Genomic DNA, 20799 nt, shown 5'->3' on the forward strand with positions numbered 1-20799 from the left:
CAGACCCTGGTCCGGAAGGGACGGAGTCAAAATTTATAAGCGAAAATCGTTCTTATTCCTTTGATAGTGGAATACATGCAGCGGTATTGCTGTTGCTAAGGTGTAGGGTAAACAGCTTCCAGAGGTGGCACTATGGACCAGAACAAGAGAGAAATGTGTAGTAAACACGTGCTCTAAACTGCATATCTTAAGAGCTATGGTCGCTTCTTCTGCAGAAGAGATGTGTTTCACAACAGAGAAGACGGACAAGTCATTTAGGTCCATATTACCATCTCTGAGTCCGCCCCCAGTAGTTGAGTGGCGCCGGCACGGTAGCTCAGCGTGTTCGGTCAGAGAGCTGGTTGGCCTCTGTAATAAAAAAACTGAGTGGAAGGATCAACAAAACGAACTTGAGCGATGTCAAGTGACGTCCGCAATGACCAAACACAACGATCAACAACGAAGGAAAAAAAAAAAAAAAGTCTGCACGACAGAATGTAAATCCTAAGGGCCCTGGTTCGATTCCCGGCTGGGTCGGAGATTTTCTCCGCTCAGGGTGTTGTGTTGTCCTAATCAGCATCATTTGATCCCCATCGGCGCGCAAGTCGCCGAAGTGGCGTCAAATCGAAAGACTTACACCCGGTGAACGGTCTACCCGACGAGAGGCCCTAGTCACACGACATTTATTTATTTTACCATCTCTGAAAGTTGGCTACCCTACTACAACCTTAACAACAATAACAGTACCGGTACACGTGTTCCACTGTCAGAGGTATCAGAACGATTTCCGCTCATAAATTTTGACTCGCTCGTTTCCGGATCAGGGTCCCTTAGCTCTCAGATCGGTCCCTGAAAGTTTGTTACATCATTACGGAATCACCATGTACACACACGGTACAAGTAAGTAGTTCAAAATTTAATTCCAGTTTCCTGATGGAGACATTCATTATTCGTGAAAGGCAGCGTAAGTAAACTTTTCAGTCTTGAGTTATTGCTAGTCGGGCTATACATAATATCAGCAAAAATTGTGTTTCATTTTGTCATCAGTTTTCTAACTGGGCTGATGCGGCCCGCCACCAATTCCTCCCCTGTGTTAATCTCTACAGCTCAATTTAGGAATCCAGCGGTCTTAATTATTGGTTTCAATATTCCAATCTCCGTCATCCCCAAATTTTTTTACCCTTCTCAGCTCCCTCGAGTGCCATATAAGTTATTCCTTGGTGTTTTAACATATTTCCTATCATCCTTTCTTTCTTGCCTACGTTCCTCATAGGTTTCTTTCCTCGCCAATGCTGTGGAGATACTCAGTTTCAAACATTTCTATAGCACCACATCTCAAACTTTCGATTCTCTTCTTTTCCTTTTTATCCACAGTCCATGATCCACTTGCATACAATGCTGTGCTCCAAACGTACATTCCCACAAATTTTTTCCTGCAGTTAAGGCCGATACTTGATACCAGTAGTCTTCTTTTGGTCAGGAATTCCTTTTCTTCCTGTGCTACACTGCTTCTTGTGTCCTTCCATGAGTTATTTTGCTTGGGAGGTAGCAAATACGTTAACTTCATCTATTAGTTCGTCGTCCCTGTTCTGGCGTAACTACAAGCTCCGTAAAGAAGGTGAAGAACGCAAGAGAAAAGAAGGCGGTGAAACGACGTCGGCCAATGGTGCGCTGATTAGGACCGCACCACGACGGGAGCGGCCTCCACAAGAGGTGAATTTAAGCCCCGCTCCTGCCAGCCTCTGGCTGCTCAGTATCGGCTCATTATTCGACAATCGTAGAGCGGCACTAGCAGAACAGTTATACGTCTGGATAAGACTCTGACAGGTGACACGTACGTAAGCATCCTGTCTGATCACCTGCATCCATTCATGTCCAGTGTGCATTCCGACGTACTTGGACAATTCAAGCAGAACAATGCGACACCCCACACGTCCAGAAATGCCACAGAGTGGTTCCAGGAACACTCTTGTGAGTTTAAACGCACCCTGTGGCCACCAAACTCCCCAGACGTGAACATTATTGAGCATATCTGGGATACCTTGCAACGTGCTGCTCAGAAGAGATCTTCATCCCCTCGTACTCTTACGGATTTATGGGCAGGCATGGAGGTTTGCTGGTGTCAGTTACCTCCAACACTACCTCAAGACATTAGTCGACTCCATGCTACGTGGTGTTGCGGCCCTTTGCGTGCCCGCGGGTTCCCTACGTGATATTAGACAGGTATACCTAGGGACCGATGACCTCAGCAGTTTGGTCCCTTGGGAATTCACACACACACAGATGTACCAGTTTCTTTGGCTCTTCAGTGTATCTCGAAAACCAATAACATTGGACTCGCATTCGGGAGGACGACGGTTCAATCCCGCGTTCGGCCATCCTGATTCAGGTTTTCCGCGATTTCCCTAAATCGCTCCAGGCAAATGCCGGGATGGTTCCTTTGAAAGGGCAAGGCCGACTTCCTTCCCCGTCCTTCCCTAATCCGATGAGACCGATGACCTCGCTGTCGGGTCCCCTTCCCCAAACAACCCAACCCAACCCAATAACATTTGGACACATGTTACATGGAATATTTCATTCGAGTTGGTCTACAAAAGGACTTTCCGAAATGCTTACTGGCTCTTCACAGCACCGAGTATAGAGGTTCTTCAACAGCGGACCGTTGGCGTGGATCGGGCAGTGCGCTACCGCCCCTCAGCTTTCAGTGGTTACCACAGACGCGCGGAACAGCGCTCGATTTGTCTGGGCGAGGGCAGCGCGGCCGACGGTACCCGAGACGCTACGTCGGCCAGGCGCAGCGAGGGGCGTCGCTGACCGCTGAGTTATTGCCGCGGGGCGCAGATGGGCTTTCCGTGATCCACGTCCGGCTAACGACAGCCTGCGTGCTCCCCCGCAACCCGATCCGGCTGCCACGTATCGGCAATTAGGCGTGCCCTCAGTCCTGGAGGCTGGCCGTCAGCGGCGCCCTAGGGTCAAGTAACCCTCTCCATAAACCAGCCATTCTCCTAACCAGAATATCTTTCCTTCAACACTCGGCTCCACATCTCTAGACTGTCACAGTTTAGCATACAATAGCTTTTCGGAATAACTGAAGGAAAACAGTCGAACAAGTAAACTGCTAGACAGTTGCTAAGAAACAGTCTTTTTTGGACAGGAATAATCACTAGCAATGATGGACGACTTGACGCACAATATATACTCGTATTTAATAGAGGCGGAGTGGTGTATTAATAACGAAAAATGGGACAGATTTTACCACATCACGGAACAGGGTAACAGTCATAAAGTAACGTTCATGTTTGACATAGGTCATACTCTTAATATAAAGATCGATACCGGACTCTCAGTAAGGAATATGCCCACCTCGGGCACTAAAGCACATTTTGCACGTGTTGCTCATGCTGGATACCACACTATTCAATATTGTCCCACTCCTCTCTCAAGGCTATTTTCAGTCATGGACGGTTCGAGGAAAGGGTGTTCGTTGAGAAACACGTTTGCCGAGAGCATCCCAGCCGTGCTGTATAGGGCTTAGGTCCTGGGAGTACGGCAATTTCATACGTTCAGTGTCTTCACAAACACGGATGCGACCATCATGATGCTGTAAACAGAACCTGGATTCATCCGAAAAAATGACGTTTTGCGATTCGTGCACCCGGGTTCGTCTTTGAGTACACCATCGCAGGCGCTCCTGTCTGTGATGCAGCGTCAAGGGTAACCGCAGCCATGGTCTCCGAGCCGATAGTCCATGCTACTACAAACGGCGTCGAACTGTTCGTGCAGATGGTTGTCGTCTTGCAAACGTCCCTATCTGCAGACACAGGGATCGAGACGTGGCTGCACGATCCGTTACAGCCATGCGGATAAGATGCCTGTCATCTCGACTGCTAGTGATACGAGGCCGTTGGGATCCAGCACGGCGTTCCGTATTACCCTCCTGAACCCAACGATTCCATATTCTGCTAACAGTCATTGGACCTCGACCAACGCGAGCCACAATGTCGCGATAAGATAAACCGCAATCGCGAATGGCTACAATCCGACCTTTATCAAAGTCGGAAACGTGATGGTACGCATTTCTCCTCCTTACACGAGGCATCACAACAACGTTTCACCAGCCAACGCCGGTCAACTGCTGTTTGTGTATGAGAAATCGGTTGGAAACTTTCATCATGTCAGCACGTTGTAGGTGTCGCCACCGGCGCCAATCTTGTGCGAATGCTCTGAAAAGCAAATCATTTGCATATCACAGCATCTTCTTCCTGTCGGTTAAATTTCGCGTCTGTAGCACGTCATCTTCGTGGTGTAGCAATTTTAATGGCCAGTAGTGGATTAAACTTACCAGGCAATACTCACGTAATTGGTCTCGATTTATCTAGTAACCACTTTCAGGCAACATGATTGTCCCAGAAAAGTAGTTAACCAGTCCATTGCATGTTTGCATCACTAGGCTGCATGCTCGGCTAAAGTGCGTGTGCGTGCTTGTGTTTTACTTCATTTTCAGCGTACATAACCAAAAGATCTATAGCGTAGCGTAGCTATAGATCTTTTTGAGATAGAAAACCGAGTGGCGTGTAGTAGTGGTTAGAGGAGCTGGGTTCACACCCTCGCGTACTGCGTCCAGATTTAAATTTTCTGTGATTTTCACCGAGTGTTTAAAACAAATTACGGAACTTTTCTGTTATAAAGAATACTGCCGATTTCCTTCTCCATCCTTGACCGTTCGTACCTTGTGCTCCGTCTCCAATGACAATGTTCACGGAACGTTAAAGCTCAATGTTCCACTCTTTTTCGAGAAAGGACCATTTTTAAGTACTGATTATTTTAGCTTAATATTTTTTATAAGTCTGCAGTATTCCGTGGCCGTTGTCGTTGAAGGTGAAACCTTGTTTACTCCATTTAATATTCCACTTTAAACTTTTGCAAAACTCGATGTTCCGTCCCCTAAGCTGGGATTTTCTTCAGCAGTCTTCTGGTGTCCTGGGTGGCTGAGTTTTGGAAAAGTTTGGAGAGATATATGATGAGGCCTAACATATCTGAAGATTTTACCTCCGCATTTTTTTCTCTTCCTTACCGCCTATTAACGTTCGATCGAACAAGAGTGCGTGTGCATTGTTTTGTCCTTATTTCTCGTCTTTGCTAATTGTTGCTTATTAACTTCTAAAACGCTTCTTAAACGCACAAACTCGCTTTCTTTGATGTTGTGACAGCGTACTACCACCATCGTCTGAGACACATAATCCGTCAGTTGCAGTCTTTTGTTTTCCACCAGATGTCGCCGTAAATACACTAACAACATTCGCCAAAAGAGGCACACCGAGCGCTTTAGACGGATTATGTTCTTTCTCTGTGAACGTGAAACTGCCTGATGCCGCTTTGCTTGACTTCCGAGAACTGTCTACGGCTAGACTGATGGGCGCAGTTCGCGCTTCCCGACTCCACAGACGGGCAGCGCAGATGCCACTCACACGATGGATGCGAGCTGTTTGTTTTCCCTCCAGCCGCTCGGAAACTGGCGGTCTGCCCACTTCTACGAAATTACGTCTTTGGATAACGTCTCTTATTGTTTGGACGCCGCGACGAAAGGGAAACCTTTGATGTTGCCATGAAAAGCACCGGTTATTGCTTTTTTGACATAACGTGGTGTGAAATAACGGCTCTTCCGCTCTTTATGTCTCCAGAAAGTGACCTTAGAAACGCGGTCGTAACATGTTAATTGTCAATAAACAGCACCAGCTCTAGTCAAGCGCAATAATGGCGGAAAACTTTCTGTACATGTGATGTTATAGCACTACCTCACGCAAATTTGCTTACAGAATACGAGTGTGTGATTGGAGGAAGCTTTGTCATTCTTATCTCTTCGGACATAATGTTACGCCGCAGAAACGCTGCGAACCACGGAAGAAACTCGACCGTAAATTTTACCGCGAGGCATTTCTCTTAGCTGAATTCCTTTTTATTGGAAAGCAATTGTTCGGTTTACTGCACGTCTCCATTTCCACAGAGTTTTTCATTACTTCCACAGACATTAAACCCTCTCGCAGTAAGTCTGTCTCCTATACGAAATTACAATAAAATGAGCACCTTTCAAGGTGGTCTGTGCTTAGACTTCGTCCATTCTCGTTTCAAAATCACGTTCACAGCCATTCTAGCTGCAAAAGCAAGACCACAGTTTAATCTACGTAGACAAAGCGACTGCGTGAATTTCAGGTAATATAAGCAATGTAATGAAAAGTAAGTTCCTTTTTTTTATGTTCTTATACCATATGTAGCGCACTATTAAATGTTCTTACTGCACAATTGATTTTTCTTAAAGTTTGGTATCTGAAATAAAAATATATAGTCTTATCTAGTCAGCCAAACAGATGCAATCGAAGTGACAATAAAATCCATTCTGATCCGTCTGCATTCACATTTTAGCAGCTTTAGCATCTAATCATATTTATATTTTTAATCACGTTTGCCACACTCAAGTTAAATCGCTAAAAAGAATGGAGCATTGTTTGTGAATGTCACCATGATGATTGTTTGGTTAGTTAAAATTCACAATAATGTGGTTGTGTGTGTATGTGTGTGTGTGTGTGTGTGTGTGTGTGTGTGTGTGTGTATGTGTGTGTGTGTGTGTGTGGTGTGTGTGTCAGAAGGCTTATTCTCGTGCACTCAACCTAGGTTCTGTGTAGCATCGCTAGAGGTTCACAATAGGCGTGGTGTATCACTAGAAGTAACAACTACTTTTCTCCAAATTTTTCTCCGTCGTTTATAGATCTCTCACTGTTGGTAACTCTCCCACATATATCTGATAAACCCAAAACTGTATAAAAATTGTTTCATCATCGAAACTTCTCCTTCTTCTCACAGACGCACACTGAGTCTCGGAAGTGTTTTTATGTTTGTGCGTTTCCTTTCACGAGTAGCATTCGGCTTTGTAGTAGAAAATGCAGACCATGCCGCCAATTGCGAAGTGTGGCTGCCTTGAATTCTGGGGACTGACCTGATATTTTTTCTGTTTTCAGAGACCTCAGCAAGAACCAGATCAGCAAGATAGCAGCGGACGCATTCTTGGGGCTCAAATCTTTGACGTCGTTGTAAGTAAAATACAATTTCGTAAGACAGGATTTTCAAAAGTATCGTATAAAAAGTTTAAAGGTACAATGATATGAGCTGGCCAGGATGAGACTTAATCACATCTCGTGGCGATAATAACCAAGAGATTTTGGTTTCGAGCGTATTTTCCTTGAATTCTTATCAAAGGAAATTAATTTGATGGTTGTTGTGTTTGTTGTTAGTGTTCGTAATAGTACCTTTTTAATTACTGTGTTTCTGACATATTGCCTTTGTCATCTTGATATACTGCACATAAAGAATGACATCGCCAGATTTCTTCGTATTGCGCACTGCATGGTGTGTGTAGCCACAGTCGTTCTAGCAGGTACCTTTAAAAAAAGAAAAAAATTGAAGAAAATAAGACGTGTGTGGGAACAAGTTTCGGTTGCTGCACAACAAGAATTATTTTAGATATGATGACACACACGTCATCGTTGTACTATCGAGAAATAAGGGAGATAGTGCCACAGACATGATACGGGAACTGGAGTGGCAATCATTAAAACAGAGGCGTTTTTCATTGCGACGGGAATTTCTCATGAAATTCCAATCACCAGTTTTCTCCTCCGATTGTGAAACCATTCTGCTGGCACCCACCTACATAGGGAGAAATGATCATAACGATAAAATAAGAGAAATCAGGGCTCGCACAGAAAAAATGAAAGTGCTCGTTTTTCCCGCGCGCCTTTCGAGAATGGAACGGTAGAAAGACAGCTTCAAGGTGGTTCATTGAACCCTCTGCCAGGCACTTTATTGTGAATAGCAGAGTAATCACGTAGATGAAGATGTAGACGTATTTGAAGATGGCCCCGGGCTAAAACTGACTAGCAATACAAAATAAATGTCGAAGTAAAAGTCGATCATGCCGCAGTACATTAAAGGGCCTTTGGTGGAAAAACGTTTTTGACCTTCAGAAAATACATTGAGGCTGTGGACCCCATTATGAGAAAACTAACAGCCTGTTGTCATATTCAAGAGTCTCACATGGCAGGAGGAAGTTTAGTCCCTCGGAATGTCTGTATTTTTTGATAAAGGGACATGATAAGTGTGAGAATTGTGCTTTGATTGATGATATAACAATGCATTATCATTATTATTAAACACAGAGGAGTACGTAGAGGAGATGTACAACTTGGAGATGATTATTAATAAAGACAATAATATCCATAGATAGTGCACAGTGAACTTGCCAAAATCTGAGAAGCTATAGCTCTCTGAGCTGCTCTGGAACAGTCAAAGCTTGTCTCTGGGCTATCTCAGTAGCTCCGTGCTGCGATTTTGTGATGTGATTTAGCGGCAAAGATATTATTTGAGAGAACGCTTTTGGCGCGCAATTCAAGTGGCTTCTTTGGCGACAAGTGTACTTGCCATCACGTTACCATGCAGTCCAACAACGGAGCGTTGTCGTATCCAAATGCCCACAGATCTTGAAATTGCACGATTCGACCAATCGACTAAATGAAGACTCGCAATGGGGCCCCTTTCGAACTTTCTCAAGTGCTGGTAACACTGTCTCACACGATAGGGCGGCATTTCCGTGTACGTTACAGTAATCAGTCGACATCAACACTAACGCACTCTGGTGATCGTTCTACCTGTCACGGAGAACTGCAACGCTGATCATACAGGTCAATGGTGTGTACACGTAAGGAGTTGCAGTGACATCCGAGCATGTCTTCTGGGTGCTTCACTTTTTTTGTCAAGCATTGTAACTTCTTAAGTCTTGTCAGGCTCATCTTCTGATGAGGCATGGAGAGGTTCACAGATTCGTACTTGATGCTCGGCACTGAAGATTCCTTCACAATGACAAGATGACTGGATACACTTTAATGTATCACCTTGGGTTGTAGTCATTTGGCAAGTTACGTCAAAAGTTTAATTTATTTAGTTTGTGCTGTAGTGTCGATGTTAACATCCAGGCGGTAGCTGTCATTGCCTGTCAGCGACGGAGTTAAGCGCTACTCACTGTACTCACTGTTTGTTACTATTATTTTGTGAACAATGAATGTCATCAGAAACGGGGCGGCACCCAATAACACTCTGAGCTTTCCGCAAACGACGAACTTGCATACAGAAGAGGGATTTGGTGGGGGGCAGCTGACGTCGTTAAGTTGTAACGGAATGCAGGAAGACTTGAACAGGATCAGCTGTTAGCGCTAAGACATTCAGCTGATTCTCAACGTAAGTAAACGTAAATGCAGTGCGTATAAATAAACGGAAAGAAGCCACATTGTTTGATTACATGTTTGGCTATCAGTCTCTGGAATCAGTCAGTAGGTCAAGTATCTGAGAGTATCTGTTTGGAGCGGCTAAAGATTATACGGCAACAAAAGCCTAGTCATGGGACAGGCAGAGAGCACTCTGCGAAATATAATTCAGCCCCGATAAAGTCCGCTACCAAAAATCTCTCTCAAGCGCATCACGAGTGCGGCTAATACCCTATCAGTTTCGACTAACGTAAGAGACACGAGGACTGTAAGAGATGCGCAGGTCTTACTGTTAGTGTATTTGCTCTATCAGTGTGACAGCGTCACAAAATACTTCATGAAATCGAGGGACACACTCTTCATTGTTAATGGCGATGGGCTGTAGTCCCATAATTGAAGTGCCTAATGCCTACCCAAGATTAAAGTTTTAAAAAATTACCAGAAATGTTTTATGTCAGACAATGTTGTACTGTCATTAATTTTTTCAGTTAAATATGTCTTCGACATGCTCAAGATAACTAGAAAATATTGAAACTTAAAAATATTAATTTTTTATACTTGTTTCAGCACAAAGTTGATTTTTTTAACAACGTAAATCAGTATTGCATGTGGATACTTTAAATTAGCAAGTTTGCACAGTTGATGGGAGATATCACGTGCTATAAACCACTTACTACAGGTTTTAACACTAATTAAGAAATGAGTTATTCAAACACCCAAAAAACTCATTTTTACCATATACGTGGGATTTTATGCTCTGCGCTTAGCCTCTCAGTTCCGAGAGGCTACCTTCCCAATATAATAAAAATATTACGTCTCTCAACTTTCAACCTGCCTAATGACATTTAAGGTAAGATAAGGAAAAAAAACGAGCGTATGTGGAGGGATCTAGACAAGCTTCCTGCCCAACTATCATACACGAATGGAACTACGAAAAATTATTCATGTGCTCTGTACACTCTCCGCCATACGCCACATCACAGCTTGTGGAGACATGAAATGTACACTGCCCGAAAAAAATAAAACAACACCCTCAAGGTCTATGTTCAGTGGCACCAGAGTACAATATGTGGGTACTGAGAAGTTTTAGTGTTAGTGATTCATTTGTCGCGGTTAGCGGATATCAGAAGGCGGTCAGGAAACCTGTCAGTGCGTCCCTCTGTTTTGACTCTGAAGGCAGTAACTGTGCTGCGTTTAGGGATGAAAAGTGTTTGCAATATTCACTCTAGAGTACAACCACGCCATCCGACGAGGACATACTCCTGTTGAACTGCTACGGCATTTGAACGCGGTCGCATTGTGGGCCTGCGGTAAGCTGGATGAACATATCATCGGACTGCTGCATATGTTGGACGCATTGTATCGGTGCTGTGTCGCCAATTTCTACAGAGATCTGTGGAACATTCCCAGAACTGTAAACCTTGGTCTGGACGTACACGTAGAACAGACGCACGTCAAGATTGCTGCATTGTTCAAATGGTTCAAATGGCTCTGAGCACTATGGGACTTCAGACCCCTAGAACCTAGAACTACGTAAACCTAACCAACTTAAGAACATTACACACATCCATGCTCGAAGCAGGATTCGAACCTGCGACCGTAGCGGTCGCGCGGTTCCAGACTGTAGCGCCTAGAACTGCTCGGCCACCCCAGCCGGCTGCTACATTGTGCGAGCAGCAGTGGTCGACCGATCACATCCAGGGACGAAGTCTGGGCACATGCTGCACCCGCTGTGTCGTCAGTGAGCATTGGGAACCGCCTGCTTGCAGAAGGACTAAGAACACCTGTTAATCTGGCAAGGCAACCACTCACACCGCGACACCGCCAATCAAGGCTACTCAGGTGTCGTCAAAGAGTTGACTGGAGAGTGGAATGGCGATCTGTTATCTACAGTGATGACAGTAGATTCTTAACTTTTCGTGGTCGGGGTGCACAATCACGAAGAATTTCTTAAAGGACGTCGTATTCGTCGTTGTCTGTCGAAATTATTTATTTCACAACTGCACTTTTAGTCTTTGGGCCATTTTGAAGTGGTACTGCAAAATATTTTGCTTCGTCACATGTCGGACTTTGAAATCCTCTGGCACGTATACAGCCATCGTCAAAAATACATCAAACCAGTATGTTAGAAAATTGATTTGTAGCGATTTTTGTGAAGGATGTTAATATTGGTAACATTTCACGTAATTTACATTATTTCAAAATGTTTAGAGCTTTGCACACGTCTGATCTTACCGTATTGCTACAGAAAAGGCTTATTTTTGCCGCTGACGTTTATACATGTGAGAGGAAAAGTCTGACATTTGCTGAAGCAAAAACTTTGCCAGTGCCAGCTGAAAATGGCACGAAGGCCGAAATTGTAACTGTGACATAAATAATTTCTACAGTCAACGGCGAATATGATATCCTTTAAGAAAAAAAAGTAGATATTGCCCGTACGCGAATAGTGGACGTACATATGTATGGTATTACCCTGGTGAGCTCCCTATTCCAGAATGCATTCATTCGCCCACAATACACAGCTACCGTTCCAGGTTTCACAGTGTGGAAGGCCATCAGTTACAACTTGCGGTCACGTTTGATTTTTGTGGAGAAGAAAGTAACCAGTGCCCATTATATTGCACATGCTGTCATCCCCATGCTATTGCCATTTTTTCGACAGGAAGGTGATGTGCTTTTTCAGCATAACAATGCACGTCCACATACGACTGCATCATCGACGTAACGTGCTCTGTGTCGTATAACAACTTCCCCGGCCAACAAGATCACCAAATCTCTCTACAGTTGAACACGCCTGGGACATGATGAAGCGGGAACTTACATGTTCTCCAGGACCTGCAAGAAACGTTACCGAATTCCAACAAAAGGCACAGGATGTTTGGGACAATCGATTGCAGGATGCCATTCGGCGGCTACACTGATCAGCCAGAACATTATGGCCACCGACCTACTATCGATATAAACCCGCCCAGGCAATAGCAGCGTCACCTGGCGAGAAGTGTCTGCTAGTCAGACACAGGCACACGGTGCATGTAGTATCAGTGAGCGTGCTGTCCGTGTGTAGAATGGGGAAGGAGCGTGTTCTGAGTTTGACTGAGGGCAGATTGTGATGGCCCAGAGGCACTGTACGAGCATTTCGGAAACTGCACGGCTTATTGGATGTGTGAAGAGCGCTGCGTTGATTGTCTTCAACATGTACTGAAACCAAGGTGAAACCACGTCCAGACATCGTGGGATCGGGCGGCCACCCCTCATTACAGATGTCGAACATTGTAGGATGGGCAGACTGGTAACTGTGGCAGAACTAACATTAGACTTAAATGCTGAGTAGAGTACATAGGTGTCTGAACACACAGTGCACTCCTAACAGTGGACCTCATCAGCCGACGACACATGCGTGTGCCAATGTTAACACCACGACATCGACATCTACAGGCCGGCCGAGGTGGCCGAGCGGTTCTGGGCGCTACAGTCTGGAACCGCGCGACCGCTACGGTCCCAGGTCCGAATCCTGCCTCGGGCATGGATGTGTGTGCTGTCCTTAGGTTAGTTAGGTTTAAGTAGTTCTAAGTTCTAGGGGACTGATGACCTCAGAAGTTAAGTCCCATAGTGCTCAGAGCCATTTGAACCATTTTTCGACATCTACAACTGGAATGGGCACGTGACCATCGGCGTTGGACGTTGGTGTAGTGGCAGAGCGTTGCATGGTCTGATGAATCTCGATACCTTCTTCATCAAACCAGTGGGAGGGGCGTGAATCCGTCGTCTTCCAGGGGAACAGCTCCTTGACACTTGTTTTACGCTATGGAGACAAGCTGGCGGCGGCTCCGTTACATTCTGTGGACCATTCACTAGGGCAGGGCTTCCCAACCTGTGGTCTGCGGACCCCTTAGGGGTCCGCTGGCTCTTTCTAGGGGGTCCGCGGCCATCTTTCCATCTTTCACCAAATCGTGTAAAATAATGAGTAAAATTATTGAATAAAATGTGAAAATCAAATTCATCACTATTTTTTTTTACGTGTGGAAAACATGTGTACTTTTACTTCAGGTCGTATCCCCAAGCAGCGATTGCGGTTCCTAAGTGGGAACGTATACACAGTTTAGTACTGGAGAATGCGGCTTCTCTGATCGACTGTTTAGCAACAATACAGGGGGTCGTTTGTGCACTGGCTCACGGCGCTAGATGCGCTGAAACCTTTTACGCATGCGCGGAGCGAGCTTTGTCGACCAACCACAGCGCTCGCTGGCACGTATGCGGCCCCAGCCATCATTAAATGTTAAACTTGCTTTGTCAGTGCACTACTTATTTCATAAGTCGATTTTTGACCAGTTTATTACTTCTAACATGGATCGGTGGCTGAAGTCAGGATCATTGAAGAAGGGGGCAGTTTCTCCATCGTCTTCGCAACAAGGGAAGTTTCCAGTTGAAATGAATGAGGAGGGAGGACGACCAAAGGAAGACTTTACATACATTTGAACATTTTTCTTCGGATTTCGCGAAAAACCACACACACACACACACACACACACACACACACACACACACACACACACGACTGTTACGAAATATGCATACTCCTTACACAACAGTAGCCAAATAGTGGAAGTGAACAGACTATAAGCAACAGCTTGTCAACAGCGAACAGTTTGGACGTGACGTTGATTGCTCTTAGAGGGGGAAAGCTCCATCGCGTGAAATTTCAATTACCAAGTAATTTTAATCAGGCTATAGTGTGTTGAACAAAGAGAGTAAATCCACTAGTAAGTGTCTGGATATAGTGGGAATTCAAATTGGATCGTTAATTTCAAGTTGTTTTCATTCATCTCTAAACCAAAGACTATTGATACTTCGGGGGGGGGGAGGGGGGGAGGGAGTCTTTGGGAACATGGCACCTACATTAAGAAGCTTTCAGTTCCCATGGGTTTCGCTCTGAAATTTGAAGTTACTGTACTCTTGACTGATTAGGGGGTCCGCCATGGATTTTCGGCTGAAGAAGGGGTCCGCCAGGTGAAAAGGTTGGGAAGCCCTGCACTAGGGCATCCATAGGTCCAGTGGAGCTCTTGCAAGGCACCATGATGGCCAAGAAACTTCGTACACTGGTTGCAGACCACGAACACCCCTTCATGACGATCATTTTTCCCGACGGCAGTGGCATTATTCAACAAAATAACATGCCATGTGACAAGCATGTCCAGCAAAATGATGGTCAGGTCCTGCAGAAAGTGTCATCACTTCTGTCTCTATGCTGTTCATTTTTGGAAGGCAACCTACGACCAGCTTAGAGACAGAAGTGATGACACTTTCTGCAGGACCTGACCATCATTTTTCAGGGCAATGCTCAAGCACGTACAGTACAAGCTGTTACTGATTTGTATGACTGATCCGGCTGCTAAGTGCTCTACCACCTACTGCACTCCCATGACTGAAGCCCTCGTGAGTTCAACTCGATTTCTAAACTGAAGGAAACACTTCACGGCATTCGCTTTAGAACTGCTACAAATTCGTCGGGCAATAGACCGCGCCACTCGAACTGTCAACACAACTGGAACTGCTAAGAGTATCCTACGACTTCCATATCGCTGGCAACGGGTTATACACAATGCTGGTGACTACTTTGAAGGTCAGTAAAACTTTGAAACACGTATCTATTTTGTACGTGCTGTAAATAAATAGCTGCCACTATTAAAGTTCCAAACCTTGTATTTTTAAAGTTTGTTGCAAGTCGCCAAGCGGTCTCATTCTCTAATACTGCACGAATAAAGTTTGGGAATTGACGCTTTGTATGCTACTCTTCCTTTCCACCCCCAGCCCTTTGATACGTGGTTCTTTACCGCACTGCGATTGTCACCTGACATTAAGGTACACATGTATCAAGTTTAGTTGATATCGGTCTAGTGATTTAGGAGGGGATGTGGAACACACACACACACACACTTCTATAATCCGTACGGATATGGATTTTGCCACCATAATTCGTCACCGACTGCGTACTTTTTCCCGACTCTTGTGCGCGCCCTTATACACAAAATAAAATCATGCGACTAGTTACTGCCGTCTTTTCGGAAGACAGGAGAGAAAGTGACAGCAGAGTGACAGACTTGTTTTCCGGGCAAAGTTAAGTTTAAGAAGTCTCGTCTGGAGCTTCCAGCACTTCGAGTTCCAGCCAGAGAGAATGGCTCGACCGAAGAGTTTGTAATCGGATTGCGCGTCGCTCGAGCCGGCAACCACTCTTGGGAAGACGCTTACAGTCTTCCAGGCGACTCACTTCTTTGCAACAATCACGTTAGCTTTCATTGAACTTAGCCGAGTGGAACGCAGTGCTTTCAAGTAAACACCGGAAGACGATTACGTTTCTCCGCGACATTAGTAGCTCTCTAGCACCGTACATTACTTTCGTGTATCCGATTTTAGGCCTACGTTGCGTTGACAGATGAGCGAGTCATTTACAACGTATTTTTTCTGGAGGTATTTGTTTGCTATGTGCTCTGTACAGGAGTGAAACGTGGACAATAAACAGCACAGACAAGAAGAGAATAGAATATTTCGAAATTGTAATCTGACGAAATTGTCGGTGACACTCGTCACCTCAAATCGCCAACGCAATGTTTGTACAAACCGTTCTACCAGTTTCGATCAAGGCGAGCGTCCCTCACAGCAACGACCCCATTTTCTTCGTGAGATTATTATCATAATTTTTGTATCTTACGTTGGTAATTGTTTTGAGTGGAGTAATTAAAGTGATGCTGAACTCTGTCAGCCTAACTTTGGTGAAAATAAAAGTTTAGCGAGAGTTTGTGATGATTATTCATATCGAGTTAATGTGCAAATTTATTGAGATAAGGAAGGTACTTTTTATCAATTGGAATATTTTTCATTACAAGGTGCTAAGTCAGAGGGAGTCTTTCCAAAAGAGTTTCAAACAACAATGAAGTTGTGTGCCGCTCAGCGTCGATTTAAGGAAAGTGGTAGACGACACATAGAATCAATGTTTATCACAGTCAGTATCTATACGTATCCTAATTTCTTTTCGTTCCCAGGCTGTCGAAAGCTAAACCTACAAACGAACAGAAATGTGCATTCACGGTCAACGACGACGACAAAACACAAAATGTGGTGCTACAGATGAATGCTGAAGGTTACATCAAATAACGAATGAGGAGGAATGAAACGAACTGGGGAAAAATTTATAGCACAATCTGACTAAAAGAAGGGACAGGACATATACTAGCACTAAGGAAACGCCAATTTGCTAATGGAGACAAGTGTAAGGGGTAAAGTTCTAGAGGAAGACAAACGCTTGAAAAGAGTAGGCAAATTAAAATGGATACAAGGTGCTGTAATTACGCAGAGGTGAAGAAACTCGTAGTACAGGATAGGCTAGCGCAGAGAGCTGTATCAAACTTGTCTTCGGACTGAAGGCCAGAACAACATAGGGTCTTCGCCACCTCTTATCATCCAGTGGCATCCTGGGAGTGGAAAAATTAGTAAGCTGCTCTTCCACTACTGCTCACAATGCACATGGCTCTTATTACCTTTGTCCACAAACTCAGTGAAGGGAATGGTTCGTTTGGACCTGATCGCGGAATCTGTGATTACAGTTTGTTATTACGTTTCTGAACAACTGTTCGACGAATTAACCGTCTGATCACCTCCATCTTGGCATCACCGTAGCTTGGCAACTGAAGTCGCACTTAAGAGTTTTTACAAAAATATTTAAAATAAAACCATTTAATGGAACAAATACTCTGCATGACAAAAAAACTGAAGTACCCAGGAGGGAAGGAGAAAACGAAACGAAACTCTACGAGTTGAGAGTGTATGTAATGCTAGTTCAGTGAGTACAAAATCGAATCACATTTGCAAAAACCTTGGCAATATGAGTTCACTTATCAGTACGACGTTGCAACACCTCTGGCTTGGATGCAAGCACTGATTCCGTTGGAACAGCCGGTTTATCTTCTCCTGAGGCGAACTGTCGTAACTGGTCTTTGATATTCTGCCTACTGCCACTGGGACGGCATTGATGTCCAATCTGATCCCGCACATGTTCTGTCTGGGGCAGATCTGGGGAATCTTGCTGGCCATAAGAGCACCTCAGCATCATGTAGACAGTTCGTAGGCACACGTACCGAGTGTGGACGCGCATTGCTCTATTGAAAAATGGCATAACGATATTCTCGCATGAGAGATAATACATGAGGATGCAAAATGTCCCTGACGTACCATTGGGCTGCTAGAGTTCCCTCAGTCTGTACCAACCGTGACCTGAAATACCCGCTGGCTCCTCACACCACGACGTCAGCAACATCATTGCTGTGCCTCTCCAAAACACGGGAAGAATGTTACCTTCCCCAGATCGCTGCCATACTGGGCAGCAATGGTCATCCGGAGTAGTGCAGATACGCGATTCGTCACTGAACACAGTGCGACACCATATATCAGCAGTCCACATTAGCCGGTCCTAGCACTACTCCAAACGCAGTCGTTCATGTAGAGGTGTTAACGGCAGCCTACACTTGGTACGGCAATTCCCTAGCCTGGCTGCTGCCAGTCTCCGACGAATGGTGCGGGATGACACAGAGTGTTGCAAGGAGTCTTTTACTTGATCTCGGATGGCAGGTGCAGATATGAACGGGTTACTATGTTCTTGATGTACAATACGCCGATTCTGCCTTGTAGTGTTCGATTCGATCCTCGAGGACGAGAATACCTGCTCTCATGTTCCCAAGCAGTCCAACGCCGGCCACTGTCACAGTTGAACACGCCAGAAATCTAGATATTGCACGATTCAACCAGCCGACCAAATGGAGACCCACAATGAGGTAAAAAAAAAAATGGTTCAAATGGCTCTGACCACTATGGGACTTAACTTCTGGTCATCAGTCCTCCAGAACTTAGAACTACTTAAACCTAACTAACCTAAGGACTACTTAAACCTAACTAACCTAAGGACATCACACACATCCATGCCCGAGGCAGGATTCGAACCTGCGACCGTAGCGGTCGCGCGGTTCCGGACTGTAGCGCCCAGAACCGCTCGGCCACACCGGCCGGCCAATGAGGTCAATTTCAAACTGATGCTTATAACGCTGTATCACACGAGTACGCGGCATCTCCGTGTCCTATACAGTGACACTCAGCACCCGATACTGTTCACGTCCCTTACATATCTTACCAGGCCTGGTAACAACACTAAACACGAACAACGCTATTGTCACCTGGTGGCCGTTCTACCTTTCACAGAAGATTGCAGCTCTATCATTTACATGTCAGCCGATGGTGCGTATGTGTAATAATTTACACTGACATCCGACGATGTCCTCTGGGTGCTTCAGTTTTTTGCCAGACAGTGTATATCTATAGCCTGTCAAAATATTCGACCTTAATACTAACACATATTCTCTTGTGTTCATCCCAATTTCCGCAAAACTTTATTCCACTGTGATGTTGTTACCTCAAAAACGTGATGTTTGAAGCATTCAATAGCTTCTTAGGGGCGATGAAAATCGCTGTCTTCGAATTTTTTTGTTTCATATAAGGAAACCGAAACGTCGATAAGCTTTAAATCAGGTGAATATGGGCAATGACACATTAATTCGATATTTTTTTTCGTCATATAATAAATTGTTTGACTTGTGTGGCAGCTGGTATGTTATAATGAATAATAAGGCGCCATTTCCGGTTGTTTTTCCTGTTTTAACCGATGCAAACAAATTATTGTATACCATTAAGCCTTAACTGTTCTTTGATCATCTGAAACAATACTCGTAACTTAACACGTCTAACCCCGGCACGGTCCCGCTTGCAGGTGACCTATGTGCTTCCAGGGACAACAAAAATTTGGCTTTCAATAATCCATACAGTATTGACCGAATTCAAAAATTTCAAATGATGTTACAATCTACTCATTAAGAGCTATAAGAGTATGTTAAAGATTTAACAGAGTAAATCGAGTATTACAATTGACTGTGCAAACATCATGAAGCAACGTAACTCATTACGCACAAATTACCGAGACTATATTGATACAGTATCTGAGAACGACAGCACTTTGCGACTTCCAACACTCTTTATACATGACTTGATACCTCTATGAAACTTTTCTCGCTGACACTTAACTACACTTCCGCTGTTCATTCAGTAAAATTGCAGCGTAAGGCGTAACATTTTAATTTTGTACTTCTTTACTTCTATCTCTACTTGCAACACATTTTGCAAGCAGAATCCACATGCAGAACTGAATGTGCCTGCAAAATTATGTCATTGTACGACACATAGTTCGGGAGATATGACGTTTCATACATGGGAGTTCTGTTCTCTAAAAATTCGAAGTTGCGGTTTACTGGTTCAGCTTAGTTAAGGAAACAAACGATTATTTTCTTGTCAGTTCTTCACGGACGAACCGCTTCTGTTAGTTTCTATTCACCTGAAAGTACCCAAACATTTGAATGATGCTTAGTTTCCAGGTCGTACAGGTATGCCCTAGTTTCGTCTCCTGTTACGATGTTGTATACGTATTTAAAATTTTCTCGGTCAACATTTTGACCGTTGCGTTACATCTGCCACAATCCAGTTTTTGACCTTCGGTCTAATGGTGTGGAATCGATCGGCAAGAGATCATTTTCGCAGATAAATTCCTGCGCGTCCGCCAAGCGTGTCTAGAGGTCCCAGGTTCAAACGCAGTTGGGACTGGACCTTTTCCCCGTTCCAGGCCCTTCAGGGTAGCCCCAAGTCCAGCCAGCCTGCTGTAATATTAGCACCAGGGATGTTATCTTTCCCAGGTGTGAACGGCGACTGGGGAGATGTGCCAGCCTTCCTCTCCCTACCAGTGCCGCAGCGAAGAAAGACTATAATCTACCTCCAGTAGGCCAATAATAGGCTGGTCACTGGTTTACGTCACAGACTTGCCTTTTACCTCTAAGTGTTGAGGCAGAATAGAATTTTATAGTGTACTCGATCAGACTGATACCTGTATCTCACATACCGATCCTCTTCAATTATACAGCCCATTTCGGTCGACTAATTGCAAACATTTTTTGAAAGTTGTTGACTACCAAAAAGTTGAACGAAGCGGTTTGAGGCATTCTCGTTAACGTAGGCCTTCACGAAAATCGAAAAAAAAATCATTCAATGAAAACTTTCACGTGAAATTTCCAGTTTTTTCGCAAAGCTGTTTCTTTAAACATTCGCTGTAAACAATCTACTCGATCAGTTTCTGAGCTAGCATTTTTTAAGCAATAACAGATGACAGATTATTTAAATTTATTAATGCCTTCTGAACATCACCCGTACTGCCAGCCTCAGAACGATTTTTTTTTTTTAATACTGGGCGTTCGGGAATTCCCGTTACAATCTTCTAGGACTTGGAGAGGGGAGTGAGTACATAATATTTTGAATAGGAAAGTTTCCATGTGCGGAAATGTACCGTTTCCGTTCTTCGAAGGTTCCAGTTCACGTGTTGAACTCATCCACCTCTGCTTGAGGAATTCAATTAGGCTTGACGCAGTAC

The 20799-nt window shown here is 44.5% G+C and overlaps 1 protein-coding gene across 1 annotated transcript in view; it reads left to right on the forward strand.

The window, feature by feature from the left end:
- Positions 1–20799, forward strand: part of LOC124612643 (protein slit) — an 814493-nt gene that overhangs the window by 735706 nt on the left and 57988 nt on the right. The window contains exon 9 of the mRNA XM_047140944.1: positions 6993–7064. Within this exon, the coding sequence (XP_046996900.1) occupies positions 6993–7064 (72 nt within the window). The remainder of the gene's footprint in view (positions 1–6992; positions 7065–20799) is intronic.

The sequence above is a fragment of the Schistocerca americana genome, chromosome 4, assembly GCF_021461395.2.
Source record: "Schistocerca americana isolate TAMUIC-IGC-003095 chromosome 4, iqSchAmer2.1, whole genome shotgun sequence".
Taxonomy (NCBI): domain Eukaryota; kingdom Metazoa; phylum Arthropoda; class Insecta; order Orthoptera; family Acrididae; genus Schistocerca; species Schistocerca americana.